At 36.1% G+C, this 24,166-nt stretch overlaps 2 protein-coding genes across 10 annotated transcripts in view; one reads left to right on the top strand and one right to left on the bottom strand.

The window, feature by feature from the left end:
• GPR160 (G protein-coupled receptor 160) overlaps positions 1–13,934 on the top strand; it is a 59,302-nt gene extending 45,368 nt beyond the window's left edge. For both annotated transcript variants that reach the window (XM_045788627.2, XM_045788626.2), the window contains one exon: positions 12,597–13,934. The gene's annotated coding sequence lies outside the window, so the exon portion shown is untranslated. The remainder of the gene's footprint in view (positions 1–12,596) is intronic.
• Positions 6–24,166, bottom strand: part of PHC3 (polyhomeotic homolog 3) — a 77,772-nt gene continuing 53,611 nt past the window's right edge. For 6 of the 8 annotated variants that reach the window (XM_087861387.1, XM_087861386.1, XM_087861385.1 and 3 more), the window contains 4 exons: positions 17,681–17,795; positions 14,551–14,683; positions 14,228–14,459; positions 6–8,915 (listed from right to left, as the gene is read on the bottom strand). In XM_087861387.1, the coding sequence (XP_087717513.1) occupies positions 8,761–8,915; positions 14,228–14,459; positions 14,551–14,683; positions 17,681–17,795 (635 nt within the window). In that variant the 3' untranslated portion in view covers positions 6–8,760. Of the gene's footprint in view, positions 8,916–13,930; positions 14,057–14,227; positions 14,460–14,550; positions 14,684–17,680; positions 17,796–24,166 lie in introns of those variants that run through there. The other 2 variants (XM_087861384.1, XM_045788625.2) reach the window with 2 other exon arrangements.

Raw genomic sequence — 24,166 nt, forward strand, 5'->3', positions numbered from 1 at the left:
CCAGCCAAATGGAAGAGGCTTTTATTTGTAAAGAAATGAAGTTACAACTGGTCTACAATATATTATTGTAATATAAACAATATAAATAAATGATCCTGTAGGCCCACTAACCTTCCATCCAGACCCACACGAGGCAATGTCAACAATATTCTACGTGAAAATGTGCAGATAACAAAAGGTGCAAATTACAAGCAAGTTTAAGCAGCAGAGTATAAGGTGCTTTAGTTGAACAGTTAATGTTGCATCAACAAACATCTGAATGCTCAATTCTACTTCACTGAATACAGACACAGCAAATATGAACATCTAAAATTCATACACATGCTACTTGTTAATATGAAAGTGCTTTCTTTTTTAAAAAAATACACCAAATGGACAGTCTTTTTACATAGATCATGGTGTGCTCTCATAATGCAAAATTAACTTCATTTTCAGGTTATACATTTTAAAACTGTAGCTATAGACACCAGCCTAGGAACGCGAAGAGTGCTAAAACTATTTCATCTCTTGTAAGGAGACTCTAATACAATATCCAATGGAAAGAATACATCTATACATAATCTTAACACATCTGTTTTCTGTAAAAGTAAAAAAGGTTTCCTTTCCCCTTGGTGATGCTTTGTTCAACCTGGGTAGATGAGCTTTTGAGGTTTTAGTAATATGAAAGTCCTCTTTTAGAACAGTGGGGGGAACCAAAAGGAATTTAAAAATCAGTTAACATGTGCTTGAAACATCAAAAAAAAATACAATTTGCCTTTGTTAAATCAACAAAGTAACTTTTTTTTAAAGAAGAAGACAAAAGCAGTAATTTAACAGAGGCTTGAAGTGCCCACCCTTGCCTCTCCTGTCAGTACCCCTCTGCACACTGTGTCTACAACTCCAGCCTTCACCACAGCTCACGCCTCACTCTGAAGATAGTTTTTAGAACTCATTTTTTTTTTTTTCCAATGGAAAAAACAAGACCAGACTTCTGAATGAGTTGACTGGGAATCTAATTAAGTGTACTGGCAATCAGACATCTAAAATTATACCATCTTTGCACACTCCGTTAGCTTTTTAAAATTTAAAAATACATATACAAAAAGTATGCAATAGATATAACATATTTGAAAAGTTAGGTAAATTAAAACATTTTAAAAGTAAATTTTAACTAAGACCATGGCAAATTTTTTTTAAGCCGAGACTATCTGGTTACTCAGATGTCAGTGTTCTACTTTCAATCCGTTGTAGATTCTAATCTAACATGTATTGGGACATCTTGCTTTAAAAGCTGCGACTATGATGCATAAAAGGTCTTTTTTAATATTAGATATTTTTATATTGAGGGGGTGAGGAAAAAAGATATTTTCACTTTGCATCTTCACGGGGAGCGCTGGCATCAGGTGATGTTAATGTGTACTGCTGCTCAACGGGAGTGAGAACGTGATTTCACAGAACCCCAAGTGGTAAGGAAACTTCACCCGATTAACCAGTGCCATTCGATATTTATTCCCCAAGTAGCTGTCAGTTCAAGCATGGAATGCTTTTACGTTGACCAGTTCTGCATTTTAAAGGAAACCCTTTTACTATGTAATACATGTGTGCTTTCTAAAAAGTAGATTTTGTAGTAACAAATTTTGTGTAATTTCTTGCTTTATAAACAAAAGACAATAAAAAAACCTGTTTAGCGATCTCCTTTGAGACTTTTCAGTTTTAGAAAGTTACTCCACTGTCAATACTGGGTGTAAAGCTTTTGTAGTTAAAAAAGCAGAGTAAATCAGCACCAGCTTCTTTCTGTATTGTTCTGCCACACACCCTGTATAGCAACACCTCTGGAATAGTCAAGTGTCAATAATTCTGAGAAACATGGGCTGTCACAACAGTCTCAACATGTAAATCCTTATCAGGGACCCTTGATTTTGTATCCTAATCAGGTATATGACTGACTATGGTTAGTACGTGAAATGTGTTTGAGGAATATTGTGCTGTGATTCACTCAGACCCCTTAGATGTCATCTAATGTAATAATACTTTATTTGCCCAGTGCATAAAAATTTCCCTCTCAGTTCCAACTTCACATTCAGTACAGTAAGGAAAAATAACAATGTCCATGTTCGTTTAAAGCCACAATTAGAATTTTGTTTGTACTTATTACCAGATCCTTAAGTCATGTCTACCACACATTGCACATAGTAAGTGTTCAAATGGTTTGCTAAATGAATGGATCGATGCACGAATGACAGTGTTCATATGTGTTCATATGTTCAGTGGTTAACTAGTAGGAAGCATTTAGAAAAATGCCCTCATTTGCTCATCTGTACAATTTTCCTTCTCTACTTTAATCCGTAAGAGAACAAAGACTGCAGGCGACCCAGGAAATGGACGCTTAACAATTACCTTTCAGCAAAAACTCTTAGTATGAAATGAACCATCAAAAAGTGAAAGAGAATTAAGTAGAAGCAACTTTAAAAATACGCCATTATGTGGCCTAGAATCACAGATTTCGAGCTGGGAGGTGCTTTAAAGATGATTTAAACCAAAATCAGCCTTTTGAGTAGTAGAGGCTCCATACTGTGTATTCAGAAGACGGAACACATTAAAGGCTAAGGAGGGGCTGAAGGTGTCACTCGCCCCTAAGTCCACAACTGCAAGTAAAACTCCCAGCCCCCCAACCAGCGTTTTATCTTCATTCATCATGTTAACTCAATGATTATGTTCATCTATTATTTACTACTGAAGTAGACTATTTAGTACTACCTAAAACAAAAGACGACTTTAACAACACAGTCTAAACAAAGATTTTAAGCAATGGACCCTTCTGGTTTGCTTGAGGCAAGACTAAAAAAAAGTTCCTCCTTTCTAAAACAGATTGATGTTTATTTCACTACCAGCCCCACCACTATCATAAACACCAACTTCTTCACCTCCATTAATTAAAGCTCCACAAAACATGGATTTAACACTGATAATATTCCCTAAAGCATAACTTTTAAGCCAATAAATGATGGCTACTATCAATCCTTAAGAAGATTACTGGAGTCAGTTTAAATAGGTGGTCTAAAAGGACTTACTAAATTACTCTTATATTTAAAACTATGCATGTTAGCATAACAGTATTTTAAATTTATATTAAGTTCTTTTTTCTGAATTAAAATTCATCATTAGATTTCTCTTCAACAATACATTTTAAAACCTTTGTACAGGTTTTCTTTCTGTGGATTCATACTGACGCCATCAATATCACTGAGAGCAATTATACTTTTCAAAAGTAGTGGGAACAAATACTTCTCTAATGTACCCTCTTCTCCAACATCTGAGATTAAAATTGTCATCTTTAAATAAAATTAAATGTTCACAAGCTATAAAAAAAGAAAAAAATGAAACATTCATGGAAAACCTTTCCTAAAGGGTCCCATGAACATGGCACTTAAGAGGTGTGTGTTCATGGGTTTGAGTAGAACGGGTTTTCATTAGAGAAGCTGGGCCTCAGAACTGAGGAGGAGGGAGACCACTCCCTTTCAATGTCTGTGAGCTCAAGTGAAAGTTCAGAAAAAGCCAAACACTGTGCTTTGGAGAATGATGCTGTTTGTATTAGTGCTTTACAACTTTCAAAAAAAGCTTTCTCATAGTATTATTTTAGAATAGATTAAATAAGCTCTAAAAAATATGTAAAACTTTAAATTCTTAAAAATTTAGGAAACTTTTTCCAAAGAAGGTAATATAATTTTCAACATTTTTTATTATTGAAGAAATGGCTTGTATTGCTGCTATGAAGGAAACTATATAGTGGTACATATTATGAACTAACAAAAAAGGAATGTCTTCCCAAAGAATTTTTTTTAAGATGTACAGCTTATAATAGGTTGAAATTAAACTTTAGCAAGATTGCATATTTATTTTTCTAATACTGTATTTGTGCTTATCTAAATTGAATCACAATCTTCAAGATGAAATCAAATGCTCTAAATAGACTGATAAAATACCAATATTGATGAATGTGAATTAAACCATTCATTTCATGATCCACACTACTGTGCATCAAAGAAATAAGAGGTAGGCTTCTGTTGAAATCCATAGAGAGAAAGCTATAGCTCTAGTCATCCAATTCTTAGATACAACCTAACAAAATACTATCTTAAAATGCCTTTATAACAATCTACAAGGTTGATTCAACTGTGGTATCTGAAAATGGATACTGTCCTCTATAATTCCAATAACTCAATTGTAACAATTAACCTTTGAGTTTTTGACAGATATTCTCCAAATACAAGTTGTCACCTTTTTCTGAAGTCAAAAATCACTAACTTATGTATCATTGGAACTATTTATTAATAGTCCTGTTAGGGGCAGGAAGTCCTCCTAAGGGCAGAATCACTTGACAGACTGAAAGAACCAGTATGATTACAGGTGAATCTTATTGCTGTAACTGGGATCCAGCCATTACACTGTATTATTTTGAACTGAAGGTCATATCTATACTATACAACCTCACTCCTTTAACTGTACTATCCCCTGGTCTGGAATGCTTTTCCTCCTGTTTGTCTCTTCCTCCACTTCCCTATCCTTCTCCCTGGAAAGCCTTCCTCAAGGCCCAGCTACATATATGGTATACAGGAAACAGACTAAACATTGTGCATAGATGGGCCAGTTTCCACTGCCCAGAGGTTTCACTGAAACATGACCGTTAGGTATTAGAAAGTCTTGCCCCAATTGCCTTCCTAAAATTAACCTTACTACAAAATCTAAGGATTTTCAGACAAAGGTGTCTAAGAAGTTTTCCCACAGTTCTCTTCCGGCTAGAACAGGCTTTAGGGGAGGAAAGCAGTAAGCAAGGCCCTCTGAGGCTGTCGGGTCAGGCTCAGTGCCGGTTGCACACAGGCAGCCTGTGTTCCTGCCAGTCATTAAGGGTGAGGATCTTCAAACCACAAACTATAATCACATGGTTCTAGTTTAAAATGTCTTTAAAACTTTTTAACAGTGTGTCCAATCAGGATTTCAGCTACTCAATATGGCTGTGAGGATAGCATCATTCCCATCCATCTATAATAGTTTATTCTTTCCGAAACAGTTTACACACGTGTAAACACAACCTAAGAGTATACAATCTATATATTGCCTTCCTACCATACTTATGCTGTGATGGTACCAGAAGCTTGCAAATGCAAATAACAGGACTTTATAACATTTAACTGAACAAGTCTGTGATACAGAACACTGTAACAGATTTCAGTCTCACACTGGTATTTGAATAAATGTCTGACCATAATTTCACACTAGATATATGAAGATTATTAGCTAAGTCAAAAATTATTCAAAGGCATGGGCACAACAATACTTACTTCATACAGTTCTAAGTGTTTAAACACACTAGGAAACAAAAACAAACAATGGGCTACCTAAAAAAATCATTTCTATTTAAAACTAGGTAAATCATGAATATTAACTTTAAAAGTGCAGAAATTTGTTCAGTGTTGAAGTGGGATAAGCAAAGTGGCAGGTCTCTTGTCTGCCCCTCTCCCATTCTCAAGCTTCTTCACTACCATGTCTTTCCCCCCCATTCCACCTTCTCTATTCCTATGTGACAGCCCTTAAGCTGAGACTAAGAAAAACATCTGTTTAGCGATGCCACAGCAAATTGAAAGTATCATCCTGGAAATAATTATATGCCACGTAAAAAGTGACAGGTTTGGGGATAGCACTCTGCCTTATACGGTAGTGATTATATGAAAGCTGCATAGCTTGTCAGACACGTGCCTACACAAGGCTTGATGAAAATCCAGGTCATGTAAAAACGTTTACAAACCAGCTCTCTCAGTGTTATTTTCTTAGGAACACATGGCTTAAAGCAAATAAAATTTGAAACGTGTAGGTTTTATTTCCCACAATGGGAAAAGAGTGCATCAGTTTAAAGAAGTCAAAAAATGCAAACTTAGGTAGCAAAAGTAGGAGGAACTTCCCATGTCCCCTTTTTGTCATTCCTTCTCAGTGAAAATCCTAGAACAATTAGTAGCATGAAGGAAAAAGAAAATAACACTGTCCCCACCTACATCATACTAGAACTGTGCTTAGAACTTAGGAGAGAGGTGGACACCCAGTGTTATCGTCCATATCCATCATACATAACTGAAGCTGACTTTAAGATGGTTAAATCCTCTAGAAAGAAACAGAGGCATCAACAGGGAAAACTACCAATTGAGCAGATAAGCCATTTCTAAATAAAATAGCTCATTTGAAAAACCAAGTATATTTTCTAGGTATGTTTTAAGTGAGAACAAGAGAAGATGTGGACTACTTTCGAGAGTATTACAAGATTTAAGATTATAAGGTGCTCTCATCAAATGGAAAACCCCCCTTCTTATAAGAGCTTTCTTGGATATTTAACACAGTGCTAGGCACCGGGGCTTTCCGTTAGTATATAATGACTGATATTAGGAAAAGGGAGTAAAATAAAAGGAGAACCTATACATAGTTCAAAGTTAATACCTTAAAGGCTATAGATGACGTAGTTATGGGAAGTAATCATTATTGCTAGGGGATTCTATCCCCAAATAATCAATTGCTTGTGGATTACCTATGAAAAAGTTTTAATTCCAGGGGAGATTTTCCTCTGTGCCCTCCACACCCGCCCCCCTACAGCAGACCATCTGCTACTAATGCTTAGCCTATACTTGAGTTCTGAAACTGCAAGATGAGGGGGGAAGTCAAGCATATGACAACTCTGTCATAACGAATAACTGCTAACAAATGAAAACCGACTGTAGAGTACCTACCTGTCCTTGAAACTTTAATCTAATAATTAAAAACGTGATATAAAGAAATATGTAACGTAGACTACAAGCTATTGTAGGTCTGGAACATGAGCCTTACACTATATTACACATTCTAATCCTACACGTAACTATCAGTAAACAGCTTTTCTCAAAGATTACTACACAACAGAATCCCACAAAGCATACATTCAAACAAGAGGCATCTAAAGATTAAAAAAATTACCCGCTGTATTTTTGTATAAAAATAATCAACATTCTCTAATGTACACAAAGCCAAAAGATAAATATCTGTGATGTCTTTCATGACATCTTTAGTCCTCTACTAGCTCAACACAGTCTTTTGAAAAGAGCAGTGACAACGACTGAAACCCATGGACTCTTCCCCACTTACTGAACTTCTGCCAAGTATCTGTGTATATTCCTTCAATTTTAAAACATTTCCATCCTGTGGCAAAGATTAAAAAAAAAAAAAGATTAAAACAAATTTTTTTATGTCCAGGACTATAAGGCTCTCATGGCTCCCACAACGAATCTGTTTTAATGTCGTAATTCTGATAGGACACTATTCAGTGAAAATTTTTGCTTTAAAATTTTTTTCCCTAAAACATGTACATACAAAATTAGGTCTGATGATCCAAGAGATATTACTTGGTGGGTACTTTGTAGGAAGCATGCAAGGGTTTAATCAAGGAAAAAGGAATGTGCATTCTAGCTAGACCCAGCATGTTCAAGGTTAGAGAAAAATCCAAAGACCAACCACATATCCACTACAAACTTCTGTCGTGCCAAGTAAGCCTGGACTACTTGCAAAGGTTATGCACTGGTTCATAAGGTATAATCACATTATGCCTTCATCAGTGCAGAGAGCAGACACTGAAGATAATTAATATGAATCTGTACTTTCTGAGAGATTATTTGTACGCTAGTCCTTATTTTACAAGTCAATGTAGTGGACTGTTCCCCTTTTTTCTAGTATGCATAAAACTGGGGAGCATACTTCAGCAGGACATTAATGCTATCCGAAATACTTCACGTATCATGTATTCCTTATTGTGCCTGATCTTTTCAAAATATCCCTCTGGGGAAAAAAGAGCAACATTTATCACTCCTACAGGAGGTTTTCCGAACTTTGACACTACTTGACATTTTGGACCAGATAAATCTTCGTTTTGGAGGACTGTCCCACGCATGGGGGGATATTTAGCAACACCCCTGTCCTCCATGGTCTAGATGCCAATAACAACCCTACCCAGCCCCTCTAAGCTGTGACAACCAAAATGTCCCTAGACATTGTCAGATGTCCCCTGGGAAGCAAAACAGACCTCTGTTGAGAACCACTGTTCTAAATATACAAAAACAAAGAGCAAAACTAACTTTCTTAGCCGCACCAAATTCTTAGCCAAGTTTGGAATAGAAACCAACTCTTCTGGCTTCCAGATGAGTATTATTCATGCTAGAATGCAATCCTTTTTTATAGACAAAGCAATTGTCTGATAGACATATTTTTTAAAATGCACACTGATATCTCATTGCATACAATTTCAGTCACTGGACTCCGAAACTATTCCTAAATTACTCCTAAATTATATCCCTCATGACAACCTATAGAAAACTTACAGGGTAGAAAAATGTATAAGAAAACCGAATCAAAAGAGGAGAAATGTAAATCATTAAATTACTTTTAAAAGGTTTCTTTATATTAACGATAAACATCACCTTTAAAAAATTATCTAGTATAACACGTTTCTTTGAAAAATATCATGGCCCTCTATATCAGTCTTTCGTTGTTGCATGTAACCTGTAAAATTAATTTTACCAATGTTGGCTAATTATGAAAATGTATGATGAATTATATCTGTAGAAGAAATGCCAGCTGCTGATGCGGAGACCCCACCGTGCTTGGCCATCCAGCACAATATATGATAACATTCTCGGTCACCTGGAGCCTTTACCTCACAGGTCTGTTTAAGAAGAGTAAAAAGTGCTGTTTTCTCACAGCCTCATGATCCTGTTACGATTCCTTCAGAGAGTTGATGCGTGCACAGATCTTTAGGGCTGGGCCTAGTTTGATATTCATTGCACTCATAAGATGGTCTTCTTTTAGCAAAAGAAGGGCCTGTCCATCGATCTCCTGTGCTCTGAACTCATCCGCAATATCTTGGCAGCCTAGAATTTGATCAGAGGAAGGAAGTTAGCATTAATACATAAAATCAGATGTTACTTCTAATAGTCACAGTTATGTTCTCAGTGGGTCTGAGTATCTGAAATCCAGGCTGAGAAACAAATGAAATTTATTTATGGTAGTCTTGGGTTCACTCCTGAAGAAGAGAGTATTTCTTGGCATTCTGAAAATAAGAATTCAAAATCCAGGTAAAGCACTTTACTTGGAATTCTTGTTCTAAAAATATTATTATAGAAATAATTAGTAAGAGTCAGGAAAAATGTAGATTCATCAGTTCAGATATAACATACCTTGACAAAAAAGACAATGTTACCTCAAAGCATGCCACACATATCACAAGTTTGCATTAACTAGTTAATACACCTCATGAACTTGTCTTTGTATAATACACCCTTCTCGTACAGGTACAGAGAAATAAAATACAATGTTCTGTCATTTGAGTAACAATTTAGAAATATTTTCTCAAGTACCAGAGTACCACTTTCATTATCATCTGTACCTTATTCTAATTTACAATCTTCAATTGCCAAGCACATGCAAAACACTTTTATTTTTCACTCAGGAAAGAACTGAAACAAGATTGTAGTGTCAATCTACTGCAGTGCTGCTGAAATGTATTACACTGCTTGACTTGTAATTTCAACTTCAAATCTTGGTATCACTGGATTTGTCTCCACTTTTAATAAGAAAACATAAATTCCCATTGAAATGATGAGCTTGCTCTCTAATCTCTTGACAAATAATAGTTTATCTCTCAGTATAAACCAGGTGCTTTAGCAGGTACCAACGCTAACACCTACTTGAGCCTCAAACGTTCTTACTATCTACCAAATTCTGCACAGCAGGCTACTCAGTAAACTCTCCCACTGAGGGTAAAGAACCAACCAGGGACCAGGGAAGGGAATGAGTTAAGGAACCAAGAAAGGAGAGAATGCAATAATGTGGAAACTTCCTTAGAAGAGACAGTGAAATTATACAAATGAATTTAAGAGTAAAAACTAATAGTTTCAAGTCTATTTTATGCAAATCAGCATTCTAAGAGAAAACACAAAGATAACAAATAATGGAAATGGTTACATTACACTGCTTAAGAGCACAACTTTGCTGGAATGATTATCCTTTTTACTGCAAATGTGTCATCCACTTGTTTACATAAAATGGTGTCACCCCTATAACCCCGGTACCAAGCACAAAGCATTGTTAGGTGCTAAATACATACATTTCTGTATAAGTGAAGGACTGGATGAGTGAATAAACAAACAATAAACAAAATAGAATCTGCTAGGGAGGAACTATTTATAAGAAAGAGTAATACACTTTCTTCGGTATTCAGCTGTATGGCCATCTTTTCTCTTGGTTATTTCTTTTCCCATCTTCTCTGTTAGTTGTTTCTTTCCTGTTTCACATATAGCAGCCAGCTTTTCAATTTCTCTCTTTTAATTTCTCAGACTTAAAAACTGACATTTCAAAAGTACCCTAAGCAGAATGTTATGGTTTTGCCCATTTACCATATAAAAGAAATTATACAGTTAAAATGGGATTACTCACCATAGAAAAGCTCCCTTTCTTTTCCCAGAGGTAGCTCTCAAAACTGGGCAGACAAAACTGACTAATCTTGCATCTAGTTGTGACTTCATCCTTCTTTTTATGAAAGAACTAATGTTCTTCTCTCTTCAGTCTTACTTACAAGAACACAGGAAAGAAAAGAAGAGAGAGAAAGACAGGGCGGGACTTACTTAGATTCAGAAAACAGGAGCAATGAGAAGTAATGAGGACTGTAAGAGCTACATTTGGGAATAGAAACAAGGAGTTCTCCATGAGGAAATATACAGCATGTGTTGTTCCTCTGTCCTGGGAGATCCCTCTTCAAATGTCTTCTTGTAGTAGGTAAATGTATTAGCAAAATAATAAAGTACAAAAAAATGTTTTGGGAAACGCATGATTGTGTAGGAATGCATTATCTTCAGAATTTTAGATCACAACTTCATAAGCCAACCACAACAAAGAGCAGTTATGCTATACATTAGTATAGAAATGAAAAAATAAAATTACTTAAAAAAGAAAAAGGGGGGGAAGGCAGAAGCAAATATTTTTCCAGAAACTCATTTAAGAAAAATGAATTTTCAAAAACTGTTTAGATGCTCAAGGTATTCTGAGCTCTAAAGTTCGATGAGTTTCTGACATTAGAATCTACTTCTCTAAAAGGACTTATTGCCCCCAGGGACTCGTGTAAAACATACCCCAATTGCAGCAACCAGTCAGCATTGCTGGCTTTGTGTCACCAGAAGCAGCTATCAGGATGGGCACGGACCTCTGCAACTGGACAAGTCCCAACCAAGGTCTGCAATGTCCAGCCACTTTTCCAGCTAAACCCAAAACAAAACACTCTGCACAAAAATGATCTCAGTAAGGCTGGTGAAAATATATCACCTGCCACTTAATATTACATAAACAAGTCCTAATATTAGTATTATGAAAACCAATAGTCATATGTTTTTAGGTTAATTCCTACTTTATCATATGCCTACAGAGAAACCAAATCTGCAGATTCACAAATCAATAAATACAGAATAAATTGACCTCTGCACTGTATCAAGAGTTAAGAAGATAACTACAGTTAATTGAAAATAAGAATCATTCCCGTAGAGACCTTTTTAATGCACAAAAATTAGAAGAAAATATATATTTTTTAATTTAGAGAGCACGCACACGAGTGTGTATGGGAGGGGGGCAGAGACGGGGAGAGAATCTTAAGCAGGTTCCAATCTCAAGGCCCTGAGATCGTGACCTGAGCCAAAACCAAGAGTCAGACACTCAACTGACTGAGCCACCCAGGCAGCCCAGAAGAAAATAATTTTCCAGTTTGGTAGCAGCTCTGAGATTGGATATACAGCATACAGCTCTAATGTGGTCCCACCAGGATGGTTCACAAGATGACATTACACACAAAAAAGAGAAAACTCCAGGAGTAAATATAGGTGCCCTGATGAGAGAGGGAAGCCTATCTCAACTGGAAAGAAAGAAAATACAAGAGATTACAAAATGTGTAAGTTTGTACATTCTATGAGGAAAGGTTGGAGGTAGACCACTTGGGGGAAGAAAAACAATGCAGCCCTGAATGAGCTTGAAAGAGGCTCAAAAGATGATTACAAGGGCCAGAGGAACATAGAGAAATGAAGACAAAAGCGTTTTCTGATATGAGATTTACTTTAGGCCACAGGGATTATTCAGAAAGAAACACTGAGAAAGAAGATATAACTGATCACATAAATAAGCCTAGCCCGTCAAAGCAGTTTGGAAGTACTCCCATTTAATCACTAAAAGCAAAGCAGACTCTTCAACAGTACCAAGCAATTCTAAATTATAAAGCAGTTTCCCTTTAATGATAAGTAATGTTCTCTAAACAACTGGCAACAAAATTAGGTCTTGATGAACTAAGGTAAGCATCTCAAACATAAGCAATCATGTTTTTTTTTTTAAGTGAAATGAAGCAAGAATGAGACAAAGGAGTTTAGCCCTTGTTCTAATACAGCAGCCAAAGTAACCTCATAGCAAATGGATATTGGGGAAAGTTAGAAAATTAGCCCTAAAAAAAAAGCATATGAGATGCTGGAAGAATCAGAGACCTATTATTTGTTAATTATTTGACCAATTACTTTCCTCAGGATATGAACCAACGCTCCTCCCCAAAGAAAAGGAAATAGTTTCCCCAAATGAGAAATCAGGCTAACAGTTCCAACGCCCCACGTGGAAGACTGAGACCACTGAAGATGACAGAATCAAAGTCCAACCCCAGGGGATCAGCAGAGATTCTGGTGTTAATTCAAGATATCTAGACTGGTCTAAAAACTAAAATTTATGTCATTAAATATTAAAACCACAACCAGTGAAGACTCACCATCTTCTAACATGTCAGTTTTAAAGCGGATTCAAAACCTATATGGTTAGCACTTAACTCACACCTACGTTTCCTTAGGTACGTGTTTAAAAATCTTCCATGAAAAATGTATCTTCTCTTTAAACAACTGCAATCTTTCTTTAAAAGTGACCATATCTTGTTTAAAAAAATAATAAAAAACTTATTTAGCATTTCTGAAACAAGCTACTGAAAAAATAATAAAACATCATAGAATTCTGTTGATATAAGGTAAAATGGCAGGCAGTTGTTTTTTTAAAGCAGTTAACAGTTCTGAATATACTTTCTTCACTCAGCACATTAACTCTAGTTTGCTTCTGAGATAGTGGTTACCTTCACAGAAAGACTAATCAGCAAAAACAGCCGGATTAATTTTATTAAGTCTGTAGGGGTCAAAGGGGATATATTTTTCTGGAAAGCTTGTATCAAGAGAAATAGTGTGACTCACAATAAAATCAAAATGGAGCAAACATTTAAAAAATCTCCTTGTTTTCTACATTCATAAGGTCAAAATGAGTAAGATTTGCTGATTTTAAAAAAATAGTCTTTACATATATAATCAGTGTGGCTCTGATCATGAGCAATGGTGCAGTTATCTTTAGTAACCAGCCCCTTGAAGAAAGTAGATATAAAAGACTGCTGCATTAAAGAAAAAAAAGATAAAGAACACAAAGAATTAAGCTGATGGAAAGAGTACCAAAATGAGAGAGCAGAAAAACATAAATAAGAAAGTTACCCTCAATATTGGAATGGAATATCATAACTGAATTTTAGTTGTCTACTTAAAAAATCAAATTTTAGAAGTGTTCTTGATGTCTACTTATTGAGAAGAATCAAGGAATGCAGCTTCCTTTAAGAGAACCAGCTTGATTTTTTAAAAAGAAACCAAAATGTTATCATATTCTAAAAGGTCTTGTTTAGCTTTCTAAAATGCAAAAAAATAATAATAATAATAAATATATATATATATAGTCTCTCTTATTTTATTTAAAAAAGGTTAAATAAGGAAATAAAGAGGAAATAGAATAGAAAAATAGAAGAGCAGAAGGGAAGAAGTGTCTGACTCAATCTCTCTACTGACCTCTCGAGAGAAATCAGACTGAAGAGAAGAGAGCACCTTTAATATCTTCACCGGCTGAGGTGTCACAGCAGAAGCAGGACTAGTCAGTTTTTATCGACTTGGGGGGTATGAGAAAATACCCAGTTGTGCTGAGGGAATAAGCAAGAGGAAACAGATCACATTTCAATAGCAAATGCCATTTAATTAATACATATACACAGTACTTCTCTAGCCCTTTCGTGCAATAGGTGTGGATGGATCTAATACTCCTGTGGTGAACGCACGAGGAAAATGTAAGGCCTAAGTGGTGCATTACATACCAGGCAAAGAATGGATGAAGGCCCAGACATCATCAACTGTCCAGATAGATGGCTCTGTTTGTGCAACTGGTAGTAAGTCACTGTTCTCGGGCATTTTCCTAATTCTCACATCCCGAAGCTCACGCTCTCTTTCCCGCTCACTCTGCCTGCGCAGGCGCGTTGTCATAGCAGATGGAACAGAATCTTCATGAGAAGCCAAGTCTTCTTCTGCAGATGGATAAGTAATTGGAAGCTGGAAAATGTAGTACAAGTAAAATACAGCATTGCACTTTCCTTGCGTTTCGGAAAAGGGTATAGTACATTGAAGCAAGGTTTCTACAGACCTGCCTAAGGATATGTTCTCTTGCTGCCCCATCAGGGCCACTTGGACGACGGCCACGATGCCCAAGACTTTGATTATCAGGCTTACGATTCCAACGACTAAGTGCAAATTTTTTAGAACAGCTAACATTGTACCTAAGAAATTCAAGTAAGAAAAAATATTAAACGATATATGGAACACTCCATTTGTATTTAATTATGACTTTAAAGTGCACTTGTGAATCAGTAAGTGCCAGATACTTCATTAAGGCCTGCAATACCTCAGAAAGTAAACCACAGTGTTCAATGGATTTACTTATGCTGACAGTCAAAAATGGCCTCTGTATATTTCATAATATAGCTCTCAATACATTACTGGACACCTACAACAAGGTACTGATATTTTCTCCTAATAACAGCATGATAGTGGGAAACTTCATGCAAAATACAGATGATAACCGATTTTTTGCAAAATAATTCAAGGGTCAGGAGAAAACAACGTTATGAATGAATTGTGTAGATGTTCAAACTGGTGTTTTCCCAAGTAATCATTTCTGAAGAGAGATTAATATAAAGAAGTTAAGGGAGAAGAGAGGGGGAAATCTCAAATGGCTAGTGAAAAGTTTTTCAAATATTACTGAAATCAAAAAGTGAAAATGTAAAGTTGAGATTTCAGAGTTACACAAGGAATTCATAGTTCTCACTATTCAGGAAATTCAAATACACATAATTCTTTAAAGTTAGCTGAAAGATTATTTTCATTTTATCAAAATAGACTAGTATTTTTTAATATAGACCTTTATAAGGCATGGTGACAGTTTAAAAGAGTCCTATGCTATTTACTGGGTTTCAAGGCCTAGAACAGGACCGGCAGACTTTTTCTACAAAGGGCCAGACAGTAAATATTTTAAGCTTTGTGGGCAATACAAGTCTCTGTCACAACTATTCACCTCTGGAACTGTAACATGAAAGCGACCATAGACAATAACAATGAGCACGGCCATGTTCCAATAAAATTTTACTTAGACCAAAATTTGAATTTCACATAATTTTCATATGTCATGAAATATTATTCTTCTTTTCATGTTTTTCTCAACCATCTAAAAATTTAAGAACCATCCTTAGCTCAGGCACCATCCAAAAACAGGCTACACGAAGGACTTGGCCTGGGTAGTTTGCCAACCCCTTCTCTAGAAAGAAGAGTGAAAAATAATCTAAGAAACAAATTTCTGAGAAGCTAAAGAAAGGCAAAGAAAAATATGTAGTTCCTTTTTAACACATATAAAACTGTCACTGTGATTTCTTATTTTCAAAACTCCTTTGCTCTAGAATATTTCTCAGAAAAAGGACAAGAATAAATCCCAATGAACTTTGCTATTGATAACTATTCTAGGACCAATATAGAAATAACAAAATAAATTTTCCTCATCTACGTTTTATGAAAATATCGGGAGGTGGAAGTAAAGAATGCTATGAAAATAAATAGGCTATTTTTTCCCCAAAAAAATAGATTTTTAAAAAAGTGCCCTGATGGCCACTTCCTTTTACCCTAAAACGATTCAACAAGCCCCCGCTGTGTTCAATATGCTGACCTGTGCGCTCAGCTCTACAGGTTTCTGATTTCCACTCACAGTAATCTACAAAATTTCCTTCCCCACTGACTAGAGAACAGACAGACTAACCTTGCACTTGCTATTTAGTCCCTCAATATTTAGGTCCCCAAGGCAGACATGTAGATAGCAGTCCTTCCCTGACCTAATTTATCCTGTCCTCCTTGCTCTCTCTTCTGCATTCCCCTTATATTAGGATCCCTTACCCCCTAAAGAGGTTCACCTAAAGGTATAACAACTTTGAACTCAGCAATCATCTCTGGGAGGAGTGATGATAGTGTTAAATGTTCTGAAATATTTAATAGTCAAGACATTTAAAATAGTCTGAAAAGCCATCCTTTTCCCTCACAGTTGTTAATGACTTAGAGAGCCACCCATCTTTCTTGTGATGTATGCAAACTGGAAAACTCCCGAGTTAAAACAGGAGTTACATAACTTGGTTAAGGCTATCAGTAACACGAGATAACATGTGAATAAAAGACTGACAACTTGAGAAACCAAATGAAGCCATTTTTGGAGGAAAATACTCCCATTATTTATTTATCTTAAGTTTTACTAAATATATTGTAGTGGCATCATACAAAATAATATGTTCATGCAAGAAAATCCCTAGATAAAAACAATTAAGATCTTATATTCTTGGGGCGCCTGGGTGGCTCAGTCGTTAAGCGTCTGCCTTCGGCTCAGGTCATGATCCCAGAGTCCTGGGATCGAGCCCCGCATCGGGCTCCCTGCTCGGCAGGAAGCCTGCTTCTCCCACTCCCACTCCCCCTGCTTGTGTTCCCTCTCTCGCTGTGTCTGTGAAATAAATAAATAAAACTCTTTTAAAAAATAAATTAAAAAAAAAAATCTTATATTCTTTGAGAGAATAATCACTTCTTGGAACAGAGAACAAACTTCAAAATAACCTGTGCATACACTTTACCTCTAGTGGTAAATACCTATATTAGGATTTATCATCAGTATCAGAGGGTTTTTTTTTTTTAATGGAAACTAAACCTGTGATGAAAACAATGAAGATACTGAACATTTCTTTAGTTATGAATACAGTTTACCTATCATATTACTATTGAAAACAGATTTAGAAAAGACCTATTTGCTCTCTGATGATTTAATAATGCAGGGAACTAGTGCTGCAGCTATCCCACTTAAAAACCCAGGATAAACAGGGTATAAATAAAAACAGTTTAAAACAAAACAAAGTAAATCCTGGTATTTTCATACTGATCAAACAATGAGGTGATAAAACAAATACTATTTTGATACCTTAAGGACTAGTAGGTCTGTTCACAAGAGACATTCTCCTAAGCGTATTCTTACCAAGAGATTGCTACTTCAATGTGAGAATATGCTGTAAAACTCACTGTAAATGTTATGACTATTGTAATTCACAGAGCAAAATTTAGTAACTAAATATCAAAGTAGCTCCAGATAATGCCTATTTGATATTCTTCCTTTTGGCAACGTAAATTCTACACGTTTTTTGGCTTTCTTACAATAGTTTTTGGTTTCCGCTTTAGGAAAGTCAAGGGAATAGGAATACCTTTTGGCACAGGACATAGTGCAGAATCGTTTTGACCGAAGAAACTCATTAGCATATCCCATCTTCCCACAGAATTCACACTTGAGCAACTCACTGTCCATTTCTTCTAATGTCTCTAAAAAAGAAAGAAACAAAGGGGAAAACTTCCAAAAATTTAATTGTGGCAGATTTTCTTATCGCATCTACTTTGGTTGGATACAGTTAGTTCAGTCTCTCCAGGAAACTAAAAGGAATGGTCTTTTAACTTTTCAATCCATAGCCACTGTGGCAGGAAAAATACTCCAAAAACAACTGCCTCCACCAACTCCCTCTTACTCCTCCATAAGCATTTTAATGGAGTTTTCTCTGTATAAATAAGCAATGCATTTTTAAAGGTTCATTTTGTTAAGAATCCAATACCTAAAATGGGCAAATAACTTTATTGAGCAGTGTAAAAGAAACGAAGATGAATAAGGCAAAGTAACAACCTTCACAACAAACACTCTCAAAAAGCACTGTGTAGAAAGTGAACTTCGGTGCATGGTGCTCTGAAGACACATAGCAGAGAACACTTATTTGTAACTGGAGAGAATGAGGGTGACTTCAAAAAGAAGCTAAACTTTTGATTAGCTTGATTTTAGAGGAGCATGTAAGATAACATTTTCAAAGGTACAACAGAAAATACAGAGACACATATCTAACTGTAAAACAGTCCCTTTGAGGTATATCATATTAAAACAAAAAAAATTTTAATCTTAAAAATCACAATTAACTTTATAATTTCGAACTTCTCCTTTTTGTCAGAGCGCTCTCTATTAAGTTAGAATGTCCTTCCCTCCACCTCTATATCCATAATTTTCTTCAAGCCATATTATTAGACCCAAGGAAACTTCCTACCTAAATCCTCAAGTATAAGCAGTGATCACCTATAAGCAATAAATTGTATTTTCATGACCCACAGTATCTTCATCTGTAAAATGAGGTTTATAATACCTTTCCCAAAGAACTGCAATGGAGACTACATGAGTACCCAGTAGATAGGAGACATAAAAAGTGACAGTTCCGTTTCCTATTTTCCACATAAGAATTAAGAGTACCAAGACCTGTAATAAGTATTTTACAAGTAAAAATGGTTACATTCTTTTTTGTAACTGTTACAATCTTAAATCCACCATATTCTGCCATGTTCTTGCATCACCATAATTCCTATGCCAAGTCACGTAGAACAAGTAAAAAAGCATACTTCACTAAATAAAGCCTTTAGCTCTGAGCCCCCTGTGTGCTTCTCTGTGTTACTCATTTAACCAAATAAGATGAAGAAAGGGACTCTGAAACGTAGACATGGATGACACGTACTCAGAAAATTTAAGCAGTCACATTATCTTAGTGTTACTGAAGCAGCAAACAGCAAAGTGCTAAATCAAGATAAGACTGCAAGAACTACTAAAAAACATACTGTGAAATATCTAAAGTTCCAAGGGACATCCAAATATATAAACATGACTGATCAAATCATGAACCAGCAAGAGTTCATTGTAAAAAAATTTTCAGGACGACCTTCATAAGCAAGTCATCCGGTGAGTAGCAATGAGAAAGAGTCTCAAAACAAGTAAAATTAAAATTGCTTCTTCCAATGACCTAGAAATGGCTTTTACACAACTGTGGCTCAACAACACATTCCTGGGAACTGATGTCATAACTTCCAGTATTGTTTTCACTTTGTCATGCTTGTAACCTGGTCTGACAGGAGACAGAACCTCTCATTCCACCACCACTGCCACCAATCTGGCCCCAAAGAATCTAGTCAAGTTGTTCCATTTCCAGACTACACTGAAAGCTTTAAAAAGCTTGTATTCATTAATGTAGCAATATATAACACCTGATAATGGGTTAGAATCCGTTATAAAGGAGAAGACATGTTTTTGCTGGTGAGAGAGGGGAGATCCAAACAGGTATGGTCTAAGGCAAGACAACCTAACAAAAAATGAACATCGGTTTTATTTCTCATAACGAAGAGAGGAACATTAACCTTCAAAAATCCCTGTTCTCATGTTTGTCAGAATTTTAACAGATTTGGTATTACCAAGGCTACTTTTTCACATTTGTGAATAAAAAATTACAGAGCCAAATGAGTTCAAAAATTGTTGCTTTAGTTAATAAAGATGGAAGTCTATGGCATAAACAGCTGGTAATTCTCCAACATCCATTCTTCACTTTTTTCCCACAGTAACAAAATCCTAATTTTCAGCAAGGTTATATGGGCTCTGAAAATAAACTACGGTTTCTGCCCTAGGTGTGGCCATCCATGACATGTGAATGGAAATGCTTGCAAATACCAGGTGGTGTCCTTTTCCCCCATCTCACTTCACTGATTAGAATGTGAAAATGAAAATTAGCCATCTTGGAAACGAAAGCAGCATTCTAGGGACGAGAGAGCCATAACACACTGGCAGCTGGCAGCTTGGGTGCCCAGCACCTGCTTGCATTGGGGCAAAAATTAAACTTCTACCTTATTTAATCAAAAATTATTCTGGGTTTCTAATGGAGTGGCCAAATATATATCCTAACTAAGAGATGTCCCCTTTTTTGTGAGGAGTACTTTTTCGTTTTCCAGAAAACTTGAGATCCCTTAACGATAAGAAGCGAAAGAGAGAGGCAGTGAGCCAGAAATCATGATATGATGATTTACCAGGGAAGCCACAAGATATTTTGGTAAATCACAGTCTACTGGTTGGAGATATTACAGAACCAGAAACAGAGTTTATCCTCTAAAAAGACAATAATCCTCACACTAAGTTTTTAAGTACTGAATTACACTGTATATAGTACTAAAGCCAGTAAATAAATGACTTCATTTCACTCTATAGTACTGAAGTACACAGTTATAGAAACACTTTATAAAATTACCTTGGGAAATTAAATTATGAAGTATTTAAAAATTTGGCATATTTTATGTAAATAAAGCTCCACTATGAAACAGATTAATCTTTTTTAACTATATTTACCTTATAACACTGTGCACATTTAAGTGTACAATGTGTTAATTTGATACATTTATATATTATGGTTGTTGTTGTAGCAATATTTAGCACCTCCATCACCCTCTATCACTTTACATAGTTATCCTTTTTAGTGACTGGAATACTTAAGTTTTAGTCTCTAAGGAATACTGTTGTCTATATTTGTTATACTATGCATTAGATCTCTATGGCTTATTTACTACTCAATGCATAGATCAATCATTTTTAAATCTTCCTTTTCTTTACTCTGGTAACTTCTCCTGTTAAACTACCCTTTGCCTTGTCTTCCATAAATCCTTTCCTTCCTCTTCCCACTATAACTACAAGTATCAATTACAGACCAAACCTACACTCATCCTACAGATGACCAGCAGCTCTAAAAACACCCCTTTCACATAACCTACCTAAAAATCTTCAGTAAGCATCCTCTTGACAAGAAGACAACTCCTAACGACTTGGTCAACTATCCAAAATACTCTAGAATCTGATTCTGCCAGTCTTCTCACTATTTCTTTTTTTTTTTTTTTTAAGATTTTATTTATTTGACAGAGACAGCCAGCGAGAGAGGGAACACAGGCAGGGGGAGTGTGAGAGAAAGAAGCAGGCTTCCCATTGAGCAAGGAGCACGATATGGGGCTCAATCCCAGGACCCTGGGATCACACCCCGGGCTGAAGGCAGACGCTTAACGACTGAGCCACCCAGGCGCCCCTTACTTCTCACTATTTCTCTAAGCCCACAGTCCACTCCTCACTGCCCCCTCCTGAAGTTATGTGAACATCCTTTGTACATTTATTCATGGTTCCAATCTGAAAGGCTCTTCCTGTTTGTTATCTATGTTTTATCGTCCAAGACCCAGGTCAAATCCCATCTCTACAGAAAACTTACCAAACTGGCAATAATCTCAGCCACGTTTGTTGTTGTTGTTTTCCATCATGATAAGCATATTCTTCAATCACCATCACCTACTTCACCTACCTCCCCTCTGGAAGCCAGTTTGTTCTCTACAGTTAAGAGTCTGTTCCTTGGTCTCTTTTTTTTCCTTTGATCATTTGTTTCTTAAATTCTACATGAGTGAGATCATATGGTTAGCTGTCTTTCTCTGACTTATTTTACTTAGCATTATATTCCCTAGCTCTATCCATGTTGTTGTAATGGCAAAATTTCATTCTTCTTTTTGGCTGAGTAATATTCCTTTGTATGTATATACCACATCTTCTTTATCCATTCATCCATCGATGGATACTTGGGCTGCTTTCATAGTTTGGCTGTTGTAAATAATGATGCAATAAACACAGGGGTGCATATATCCCTCTTAATTAGTGTTTTTGTTTTTGGGGGGTATATAGTGCTATCACTGGATTATAGAGTAGAGTAGAACTATAGAGTAGTTCTATTTTTAATATTTTGAGGAACCTCCATACAGTTTTCCATGGTGGCTGTACCAGTTTGCATTCTTTTCAAGTGTTGTACAGAAATAACCATAAAACAAGTAACAAAACGGCAATAAGTACATATCTAATAATTACTTTGAACATAACTGGACTAAACGCTCCAATCAAAAGATAGGGTGACAGCATGGATAAAAAAACAAGATCCATTTATATGCTGCCTACAACAGACTCATTTCTGACAGAAAGACACCTGTAGATTTAAAGCGAGGGGATGGAGAAACATTTATCATGCAAATGAATGGCGAAAGAAAACTGGGACAGCAATCAGACAAAACAGACTTCAAAACAAAGACTGTAAGAGGAGACAAAGGACACTAATAAAGGGGACAATTCAACAAGAAGACATAACAATTGTAATTATTTATGCACCCAACACAGGAGGACCCAAATACATAAAACAGTTACTAACAAACATAAAGGACATAATCGACAGTAATACAATAATAGTGGAGGACTTTAACACCCCATTTCCACTATGGACAGATCATTCAAACAGAAAATCAACAAGGAAACAGTGGTTTTGAATGAAACACTGGACCAGATGGATTTAATAGACATATTCAGAACATTCCATCACCCAGGTTTTTTTTAATTGCAAATATAATTTACATGTAATATTAAATTAGTTTCAGGTGCACAACAGTCATTCAGCAATTATACTCATGAAATACTTGCTACAAGTGTATTACAATATTAGTCACTATATTCCCTATTCTGTACACTTTTCAGCCCTGTGACTTATTTATTTTATAACTGGAAGTTTGTACCTTCTAATCGCCTTCATCAATTTCACCCATCCTCCCACCCTATCTCCTTTGGCAACCACCAGTTTGTTCTCCATATTTATGTCTGTTTCTTTCTATTGTTATTTGTTTGCTTGTTTTATTTTTTAGATTCCACATATGAGTGAAATCATAGGGTATTTGTCTTTCTCAATCTGGCTTATCTCATTTAGCATTAAACCCTATAGATTCATCCATGTTGTCACAGATGGCAAGATTTCATTCTTTTTTATGGCTGAGAAATACTCCATTGTGTATACATACCACATCTTCTTTATTCATTCATCTATTGATGATGGACACCTAGGCTGCTTCCTTATCTTGGCTATTGTAAATAATGCTGCAATAAACATAGGGGTGCATGTATCTTTTTAAATTAGTGTTTTCATTTCCTTTGGGTAAATACCCAGAAGTGGAATTACTGGATCATATGGTACATCTTTTTTTGTTTTCTGAGGCACCACCATACTATTCTCCAGAGTGGCTGCACCAATTTACATTCCCACCAACTGTGCATGAGGGTTCTCTTTCCTCCACATCCTCTCCAACACTTGCTATTTCTTGTCTCTTATCTTTTGGATACTAGCCATTCTGACCAGTGCGAGGTGATACCTCATTTCAGTTCCAAAACCACAGTGTGGTTTATCTCAACTGGTTTTAAAATCAGTTTTAAAGTCCCAAATTCTTACCATCTATACAATTCATTTAAAATTTACGTTACTCCTTAGTTATCTTAAATTCACTAGTTCCTACTAGATCAAAAGTTCCTCTCAGATTCTACCACAGTCTAACATATGCTGTATGTCTATTATAAACCACGAGTATCATGACATATGCTGTGAAGCTTCCTAAGCAGTTTTCCATTTTTCTCCAATGTGTACACACAACAGGGCACAATATATATTTTTTGTAGCCCAGAACTTTCATTTATACACTTCTTGTAGTTCAAGGCAAGAAAAAGAATCCCTGCAGGGTACCTGGGTGGCTCAGTCGGTTAAGTATCCGACTCCTGATTTTGGCTCAGGTCATGCTCCTGGGGCTGTGAGATCAAGCCTCACATAGCAGCCCTCCCCCACCCCGCGCTGGGCATGGAGCCTGCTTGAGATTCTCTCTCCCTTTGCCCCTCCCCCCTCAAAAAAAAGAAAAAAAGAAGAAAAAAAACCCTGTATATTCATCTTTACTACTCTTCATCTCAAATGAAACATTTTCTCAGATAAAAGTATTCAGGAATTAAATGAAATTAAGTTCATAAC

Source organism: Ursus americanus, chromosome 4 (assembly GCF_024610735.1).
Source record: "Ursus americanus isolate L20-20 chromosome 4, mUrsAme1.1.p, whole genome shotgun sequence".
NCBI lineage: Eukaryota > Metazoa > Chordata > Mammalia > Carnivora > Ursidae > Ursus > Ursus americanus.